At 40.5% G+C, this 9,855-nt stretch overlaps 1 protein-coding gene across 4 annotated transcripts in view; it reads left to right on the plus strand.

Annotated features, from left to right (window-relative positions):
• iqsec1a (IQ motif and Sec7 domain ArfGEF 1a) overlaps nucleotides 1-9,855 on the plus strand; it is a 238,640-nt gene that overhangs the window by 168,772 nt on the left and 60,013 nt on the right. Inside the window, exon 1 of one of the 4 annotated variants that reach the window (XM_067447009.1) lies at nucleotides 332-723. The exons of the other annotated variants lie outside the window; for them this stretch is intronic. Within the exon in view, the coding sequence (XP_067303110.1) occupies nucleotides 647-723 (77 nt within the window). The 5' untranslated portion in view covers nucleotides 332-646. Of the gene's footprint in view, nucleotides 1-331; nucleotides 724-9,855 lie in introns of those variants that run through there. 4 annotated transcript variants of the gene reach the window in all.

Genomic DNA, 9,855 nt, shown 5'->3' on the forward strand with positions numbered 1-9,855 from the left:
TATATGAGCGCACAGGGGGCTTATGTCTCTGTTTAGCACAGTATATGAGCACACAGGGGCTTATGTCTCTGTGTAGCGCAGTATATGAGCACACAGGGGGCTTATGACTCTGTTTAGCGCAGTATATGAGCACACAGGGGGCTTTATTACTCTGTGTAGCGCAGTATATGAGCACACAGGGGGCTTTATGACTCTGTTTAGCGCTGTATATGAGCACACACAGGCTTATGTGCATGACATCACACTAGTATTGAGGATGAGGCAGTCCCTCGCCTCTGACAGCACAACACAGGGACTGCCAGAAAACCATCCGCAACTTCAGGAGTGATGTTGTTGCCAGGCAACCGGCATTGAGCATATATAGGTGGAGATCTCTTCATGGACGGCGTTGAGAAAGGCACTCGCTGGGCAAAGCTGAGGGAAATCCTGCGCTTGTTCTCTAAAGTTGCCAATAAAAAAACACATCCCTATGTGACCGGCGTTGAGGAGCACCTCTGGGAGTCTGCTGGACTGTCATGTGTGTTTGACCTGTCAGATCAGTCAGCATTGTAACATGTCCTCCGCTGCGTGCATCTCTGGCTTGCGTCTCTCAGGTGAAAATGGAGCGTGATCATTTTGCCATGTGACTGAGCATTCAGCCCTGAAAATGTCCCGATTCAAAGCTCTGTGTTTGGATTACTGGCAGTTTTTGTGTCTGCAGCCCAATAGCACATTTTTCAAAAGGTAAGTGTGAGATGTCTGCAGTGCGTGATAAACATTTGGCATGCTAACTGCAGAGATTCAACATGGGGATGATAATTGACCCAATTTGCACAGTTTGTGTTTGTGTGTGTGTGTGTGTGTGTGTGTGTGTGTGTGTGTGTGTGTGTGTGTGTGTGTGTGTGTGTGTGTGTGTTTTGACTAATGCCACCTTGGCCGTGTGGGATAACGTTAACCAGTAGACATATAGCTATTGATTTCACCTGGATGTGGTTGGTAAAGCTGCTAAAATCGTACCAATAGTTCATCCAGTAATTGAGCTCTTATGATTATGAAGTCTACACCAATGATAGGAAGTAATGTTGTAAAAAAAGAGTGTGTGAGGAGGGCAGCTCGTCCGCGTGCTGGTGCACCATTTACACTTCTCATCTGCAGTCTATTCCCTATGGATAGCATCAAGTCTCGCCCTACATATTTCTCATTGAATATTCTAACTCTGAAATATATCACATGGATAGCAACATGGGGGGAAAATGGTGTATGATTCACTTTGAAACAATTCACCCAGAAACTGCTTGTAAATTTCGTAAATTCTTAAAAAGAAACTGCATATATCATATTGCATTACATGTGAAATTTTCAGGTATACACTTAAAAATTATCTTTTTTTTATTTTGTTTTACATTTTAATTACAATGTTGTTAAATATATACAGAGAAATGTGCTTGTAAATACAGTTAAGGCTATATGCTCTTCTGAGCTATTGATAAATTGTAATTATGTTTTTTGAGGTAACACTATTAGTGTTATATGGGGGAGGGGGTACAATTTTAAAAGACACTGTAATTACAATTAACCAATTTTTATAAAGCTTAAAGAAACAGAACAGTGATTGGGAAATACTCATTTTGAAATATTTGCAAATCATATTTTTATTAATTTGCATTCAAATATGCACATACACTATAGACAAATCCCTGAGTTCAGGTGTTCAATCCCTTCATGGCCACAGGTGTATAAATCAAGCTCTAGGCCTGCAGACGCTTCTACACACATTAGTGAAAGAATGGGTCGCTCTCAGGAGCTCAGTGAACTCAAGCGTGGGGCCGTGATAGGTTTCCACCTGTGCAATAAGTCCATTCCTGACATTTCCTCACTACTAAATATTCCACGCTCAGCTGTTAGTGGGATTATAACAAAGAGGAAGCGATTGGGAACAACAGCAACTCAGCCATGAAGTGTTAGGCCACCTAAAATCCCTGAGCGGGGTCAGCTCATGCTGAGGGTCACAGTGCGCAGAAGTCACCAACTTTCTGCAGAGTCATCAGCTTCAGACCTCCAGACTTCTGTGGCCTTCAGATGAGCTCAAGATCAGTGTAGAGAGCTTCATGGGATGGGTTTCCATGACCGAGCAGCTCATCAAGCCTTACATCACCAAGAGCAATGCAAAGCGTGGGATGCAGTGGAGTAAAGCAGCCGCCACTGGACTCTAGAGCAGTGAGACGTGTTCTCAGAGCGACCAATCACGCTTCAGTCTGACAATCCCATGGATGAGTCTGGGTTTGGCGGTTACAGGAGAACGGGACTCGCCCTGACTGCATTGTACCGAGTGTAAAGTTTGGTGGAGGGGGGATTATGGTGTGGGGTTGTTTTTCAGGTGTTGGGCTTGGCCCCTTAGTTCAGTGAAAGAAACTCTTAGACCGTGTGTACACCAAAGCATTTTCTCATGCAGCTGGCTGGCGTTTTCAATTGTTTTCAATGAGAGTGCCGTGTTTTTAGAATGGCATGAGCGCAATGAGGCGCTGAGTAGGTATTTCACACTCAAGCGCTGAGTGCTCGCCGTTTTATACTGATCGCCGAGAGTTGAAGAATGTTAAACTTTGAGTAAAACGCAGCGCTCATCCCTGTCACTTTTCACTCAGCTGTCCAATCACAGTGGAGGAGGGGCGGGACAAACACAACACAGACCAACTGCCACATTCTGCGTGTTGTCAACAGATGACAACAAGCAATAATAACGGAACAAAATGATTTAAAACAAATGCCAGAGCAAATACTTTACATTGTATCTGCAATTTTATATAAAATCAATACAGGAACAAACTACCTGTGACATTAGAAAGATTTCCGCTGATTTTCCGTATCATAACAAGCAAAAAGTCTCAACTGAGGAGAAAAAAAAAAAAGTGCTGCCTGCCAAAACGCTCTCAAGCGCTCACAGCGAGGCGTTTTCAGCAGAGCTCCTAATGTTTTCAGCTGGCTAAAAACGCTTTGGTAGACACAGGGCCTTAATGCTTCAGCACACCAAGACATTTCGGACAATTTCATGCTCCCGACTTTGTGGGATCAGTTTGTGGACGGCCCCTTCCTGTCCCAGCATGACTGCGCTCCAGTGCTCAAAGCGTCGCTCCATAAAGACATGGATGAGGAGTTTGGTGTGGAGGAACTTGACTGGCCTGCACAGAGTCCTGAGCTCAACCCGATAGATCAGCTTTGGGATGAATTAGAGCGGAGACTGAGAGCCAGGCCTTCTCGTCCAACATCAGTGCCTGACCTCACTAATGCGCTTCTAGAAGAATGGGCAAAAATCCCCATAAACACACTCCTAAACCTTGAGGAAAGCCTTCCCAGAAGAGCTGAAGCTGTTAGAGAGGGTGGGCCGACTCCATATTAAACCCTACGGATTAACAATGGGATGGCACTAAAGCTCATGACAGGCGTCCCAAAACTTTTGGCAATATAGTGTATATACTTTTATCTGTATGCTTAAAATGGCAAAAACATGAAACGTTTCTTGTTTTTTCAGGATGATGCAAAGAATGACATGAATCACTTAATGCATATTTTCAATTAAGCGGCCATATTTGAGTTGAGTCGTTGCTTCTGTGATCGGTAAACTCTGCCTACTTTGATTTGATTGGCCATCTCAATCATTTTGACATTGAGTGCTAGACCACTAAGGCAGATCAGACAAACATTTGCCTTTTTGTCATCCCGACAACAACATACAGAGCGTTGGGAAAGGAACTGCAACACTGTCCCTCTCAATGTCTTTGGTGGTTCCACCGCTGGCTCTAGTTTATAATAAAACATTGTGTAAGCTTTATATTCTAATCGCTGAACATGCAGACACACTTTTGGTCAGAGGTTTAACATCTTTGCATTATTCAGCCACAGGGTGGCGCTCTAAAGTTGACTGACAGGTTTCTACAGGACGTTATCTCAGATACCCTTAAAGTAGTATTTATAAAGTATTTATACTTAATTTAATATGCTACTTTAGGACAACTTACTGAGTGAATGAGAGTATACATAAAATATATTTATAGCAAAAGAAAAACTCCACAAGAGTGATTTTACAACTTTCAAATAGAGGGAAAAATAGAGTGAGATTGATAACAGCAGAGAAAAGAGAGAAAGATGTTCATTTACATCACTCCCATAGACGCTGTGAAACTCCCTCACAGCAGCAGTACCTTGTTTAGTTTTTTTGTAATTTGATGCAAAAGTAAAAATATCAGTGTTATTCATGTACATTTTTAATATGTAATTTTTTTTTAAATGCACCAAACTTTGCAGGATTTACGTTTTCATCACAGTCTGTGAAAAGGGTCTGTTATGTACTCTTAAAACACTCAGTTTCAGTCAATCTCACGTCAATCTTGAGTACCTATAGAGTAGTATTGCATCCTTCATATCTCTGAAAAGTCTTTAGTTTTATCATATTTATAAAAGAAATATAGGCTGTAGCGAGTCTTTCTGGAAAAAACCGAGCGGCTGGAGGCGTATCGTGTGGGCGGAGCTAAAGAATGACGAGCGCGCAGCTACAGCACGAGAGCTTCTGAAAGCTGACATCCTCAATCGTGGAGATGAAAACGTTACCCTAAATAAACCATGGCTATCAGATTCAACTAATACAGATAATGATCCAGAATCAGATTCGGAGGCTGAAATAAATTGAACAGGAGAAACAGCAGCAGCAGGACGTCCGTCTCTGTGGTATGGACTGTATTTAGTGGCCTGTCAACATTTCTGTGTGTTTACTCGCAGTTTATGAGGACATGATTCGGTTTATGGACTATTGTATGCGACTAAACCTTAGCAGTAGCAAGTTTTTGAAACTTAAAAGTTTTTGAAACTTTGTCTATGTTTAGGATGGGAATCCAACAGTGTAAAAAATTATATAGAAAAAAAGTTACCTGGTTGCCTTAAAATTTTGAGTTCATTGAAATTAAAATTTTGAGTTAATACAATGAAATTTTTTTGAGATTTGACAACCTTTATTAAAATATTATTAAAAGATTTTGTAAGCATATTGGGTAATTGTGTGTGTTTTATTTCTGATGACGCAGTGAAACATGCCAAAATTGCTATTTTCATGATTTATCATTTTTTTTTATGTGGTTCAGATACAATAATATTTTGAGTTTCTATTTATTAAACAAATTCCCTTCATTGTTTCAACTCAAAATTTTAATTTCAATAAACTCACAATTTTAAGGCAACCAGGTTACTTACTTTTTTAAGTTAAACCAACAAAAATCAACATTTTTTTTACAGTTAAGTCTTTAACAGTGTAAAAAGCTCAGTATGCATGAAACAGCATTTCACCGCCCCTTTAAGTCCTAAGGACAGGATTGTTTTAGAAGGTAGAGGGAGTAATGTAGATTTACCACAGCACGTGTGTAATTTTGATGGCCAATTCGCACAGGATAAGAAATCTCAGTAAAACTAGCAGAAATGGGATCGGTAAGTTGATTTACGCACCGCCGTCACCTCCCTATCATACATTTCTTCCTGATATCACATGAGCAAACACCTTTAACAGTTAGGCCCAGACAAGCCATTTATTCATCAAACTCTGACACAGCCGAACTGAATGCCTAAGAGCCTCCAAACCCGCGGAAAACTAGATGCCGGAATGATTATGTACGGGTCCATCCGCACTGAATTAGCTTTACCTGAGGTCATTTTTTCCAGACCTTTTTCCAGAAGGTAAAAGTCGGCATAATCTTGTCATTGTCTGTAATGACACATTCGGAAGGGACTAAAATCACGGAGAAGCTCTGGTAATATTGACTTTACCCCATCTCTCCGTGTTAAACTAACCCCGTCCGACTAGGGCTTCACTACATTGGCTGCCGATGTGTTTTAGAATTGAATGTAAGCTCCTTTAGTTTGTTTTTAAGGCTCTTCATGATCTCCATGCTATCTTAAAGACCTTCTGACTCCACAGTCTTCATGGAGATCTGTAAGACCTTCAGACAAGGCTCTTTTATCCATCCCTCGCTCTCGTCTGAAAGCTAAGGGAGACAGAGCTTTTTCTGTTGCTGGAGTCAATTGCCCCTGGACATCCGCCGTGCACCTTCCATTAATACTCTTAAAGGTCCCGTTCTTCGCGTGTTTTCGAAGCTTTGATTATGTTTACAGTGTGCAATATAACATGAGTTCATGTTTCGCGTGTAAAAAAAACAGTATTTTTCACACAATTGACTTATCTGTACAGCGCTGTTTCCTCTGTCCTAAAAACGGCCTGATGATTTCCTTGTTCTATGAAGTCCCTCCTTCAGAAACACGTAACGAGTTCTGATTGGGCCAACGCTTCCCGTGTTGTGATTGGACAGCAGCTTAGCGCACTTTGCCCAGAAAGGTCCCGCCTCTTACCATAACGGCGATGCCAGCGCTGAATGCGCGCTCTTCTCCACGGGGGAGAGCAACGAGACCACGCCCCCTATTTTGCGTGTTCTTGTGGGCGGAGCTTTAGTCAACAAACGGCTCTAGTGACGTCATTCCTGAAGGAAGTGCAGTGGTGTAGTCCAAACCAGCCGCTCGCTGTAGGCTTTGAAAGGGAACTTCTGTTAAATAAAGACATTGAACTTTGAGCTTTATAATTTTACAGGTATTATTTATGCTCTAACAGCAACATTACACACTAACTAAAGTTTGAAAGATGGAATCGCGAAGAACAGGACCTTTAAAGCCGAATGGAAAACCTATCTTTTTTCCCTAGCATTTTAATAGTATTATATTTCTGTCTGACTGTTTGCTTGATTTATTTATTGTTTTTCACGTTTATCTGTATTTTTTCTTTACTCTGTACAGCACTTTGGATGGCTTTGCTATGTTTAAATGTGCTATATATATAAATAAGAGTTTCTTACTTTAGCTGAAGTGGACTGATAGAATCTTTGTCTGGAGCGAGGTTTATACGCTAACGTGAAGAAGATAAGCGAGCAGTCGGAAATCTGCATTTGTCTTTTTGAAAACCCAAACTAATCTTTATAATCTACTGTTAACTTCCTTATCCTGGCGGCAAAGTTTTATTTAAGTTTCTTAAGAAAATTCTGACTGTTATAAATGTGAAGTACAATATTTAATCAAATCACTAAGATTAATTCATAATAGAAAATGTGTTTCTTTTTTGAAGAAATATGATGAGAACTTTCATGTAACATGATTATTATCTGATAGATATTGTTATTTTTTTTTGTATTATTTATATTTTCCTCTCTCTCTTTTGTTACGTTCTTTACATTTCTGTCCTATGATTGTGCAAAATGATTTTAATATGTACATTGTTGGAAATGTTATATTTATAAGAGATATGTGTTTGCAATATATATATATATATATATTTTTTAAAGCAGTCGGAAATCTGCCCCAATGTCCCTCAGTTCGAGCAGGCTGCAGTTCCCTTTTCCACCACAGGTTTGCTCTGTAAAACTGGGGGCGCTGTGGAGAGGAACAGCCCCGTTCTGCCTCTGCTTTAGTGGTGATCCATCAGATCAGATGTTACCTGACGAATTTGGTAACACTTCAGTATACAGCGTCCTTAATACATGTACTCACCATAGTAATAACAGTAAATTATGCATACTTACACGCAATTAACCCAAACCCTAATCCTACCCTAACCCTATAGTAAGTACATGTTATTATTACTCAGTACTAAAATATATAATTACACTGTGTTACGTTCCCATTTTAGATTTCTAGGGGAAAAAGGGAAGTAACTTGTAAAAGAATATTTAATAGAAAAAAAAGGGTTTGAACGTTCTCAGTCCCAGCACTCACTACACAATGTAAGATTTAAACAGATTTATTTACAATAAATGAGTGAAAACATAAATACAGTGCTAAAGGAACAAACTAAACACAATCCAACGTAACACAAGGGAAACATGTTCAAGAGCGGGTGCGGCCAAAACAACAAACAAGATTACTAACTAGTGGTGTAGGATCTAAGTAACCTGCGCAAAATAAATACAAATTAACAACAACACGCATACCTTACTTCACTACTAACAAGAACAGGAGAGAATGAGAACAAAAGACAAATGGCCCCCGTCTCCCTACTGCTTCAACATAGCAGGCCATTAACTTAAAAGCGGGGCACACAGCCACAACACATTTAAGTTTGGTTTTAAGTTTAAGCTTAACACATAAAAGCTGCACACTACAGCAATGACACCTATTTAAGCTTAAAACACAACAAGAGCAACACTCTGGGACTGGCAACGTCACAACCCTCTCATGCTCCTGGGAGAAGGAAACTCTCCCTGGACCGCTCTCCTGTTCTGCTTAAATACTGGCTCCTCCTGACAGTGATGAGCAGCTGCTAGGTCCAATCCCCTAGATTAGGACAGGCAGGAGCACAGGAAATAGGGCAGAACACACATCAAAATAAAACTACAATTGCCAGCAGGCCGTTGGGTCCATTGGCAATAACACAGTACATCAATACATGACACATACGCCATAATTATAAAACATACACATACGTCCCGGGACGTAACACACTGTAACAATGACACCTTACAATAAAGTGTAACCAAGAATTTGATTCATTTGAATAGAAGTTATCTTCTCTTGAAATGAGTTTTTAAACTACCTGTTATTGACGCAGTTTTGGCCACATTCTTACACACGATATCCTACAGACTGAGAGGGGTTCTAGTAGTTTTTGATTGACATCATTATAGTCGGAAGAGGGTTCTGGTGTGTGTGTGTGTGTGTGTGTGTGTGGGACTCTGGGATATCTGCCATGAGTGTGTCAGATAAGAGACACTTAGCAAACGTGTAGAGCTGAGACTCCTGAATACTGCATATTTAGAAGAACTGTTCTACTGTTAGAGAAGCCTAATGAAGCACATCTCTGTCCTGTGTGTGTGTGTGTGTGTGTGTGTGTGTGTGTGTGTGTGTGTGTGTGTGTGTGTGTGTGTGTGTGTGTGTGTGTGTGTGTGTAAAGCTCCTCATACAGTATGTGCTCCAGTGAGGTCAGGCTGTAGACAGTCACATGCTCACACAATGTTTTGGGGTTTTAATATTGAATTAAAATAAGTGTAAATGTAAGTTTAATACAGCAATTTTTACAGCAACTTTTTATTGTTTATATCACAGTTAATTAGAATGATGATTTTTTTTGTGCATTTTAAGGAGAATTTGAATAATGAGAACTCGCGAATATAATGTCACAATGCCAAAAATCATAATGGCTGTAAAAAGGCTTAAATGTGAGTAGGGTGGATGATGAGAACATGCAGCGGGACATCTGAGCCCTGAGATAACCTGATCTGTCATCGGAGACAGCAGACAGCATTACTTATTCACTGCCGTCCCGCCGGCCGCAGACTCAGAGGGCTTGGGGCTGCGTTCTGGAGCTCGTTCTGGAGGTGTTTGTGCTTTGGTGGACATCAGCGGTCTTCTCCTGTGTGCTGCCTCTGACGTGAGTGTGCCTCTCTTTAATACACACTCATGGTCGGATAAATGCTGAACGTCGTAGACTTAAGTACCATAAAAACAGTGTTCATTGACCATGGTGTTAATTCGGTAAAGTAGTTAAGTTAGTGAAGACAATAACGTCTAAAAACTTGCTATGTGTGCTATGCTGGTGCTATGCATGAGTTCTTGATTGTTCACTGTGTCTTAAACGAACAGATACATTAGTTAGCTTCCTGTGCATTTGCCTTCATTATGCATGCCGTTTAAAGTGTACATCAGTAAGTTTGACTGATATTTGGTCACTGTTAGAGGTCATCAACCACCTTCAGCTTTTATGAGTCTGTACTGAACCACTGACGGCCAGTAAACCGAATGATTCCTTACACATACTCTTATGCAAATGTTGAGATTTTACGTAAAAACACTGGATGGAAA

This window comes from Pseudorasbora parva, chromosome 6 (assembly GCF_024679245.1).
Source record: "Pseudorasbora parva isolate DD20220531a chromosome 6, ASM2467924v1, whole genome shotgun sequence".
Taxonomy (NCBI): Eukaryota; Metazoa; Chordata; class Actinopteri; order Cypriniformes; family Gobionidae; genus Pseudorasbora; species Pseudorasbora parva.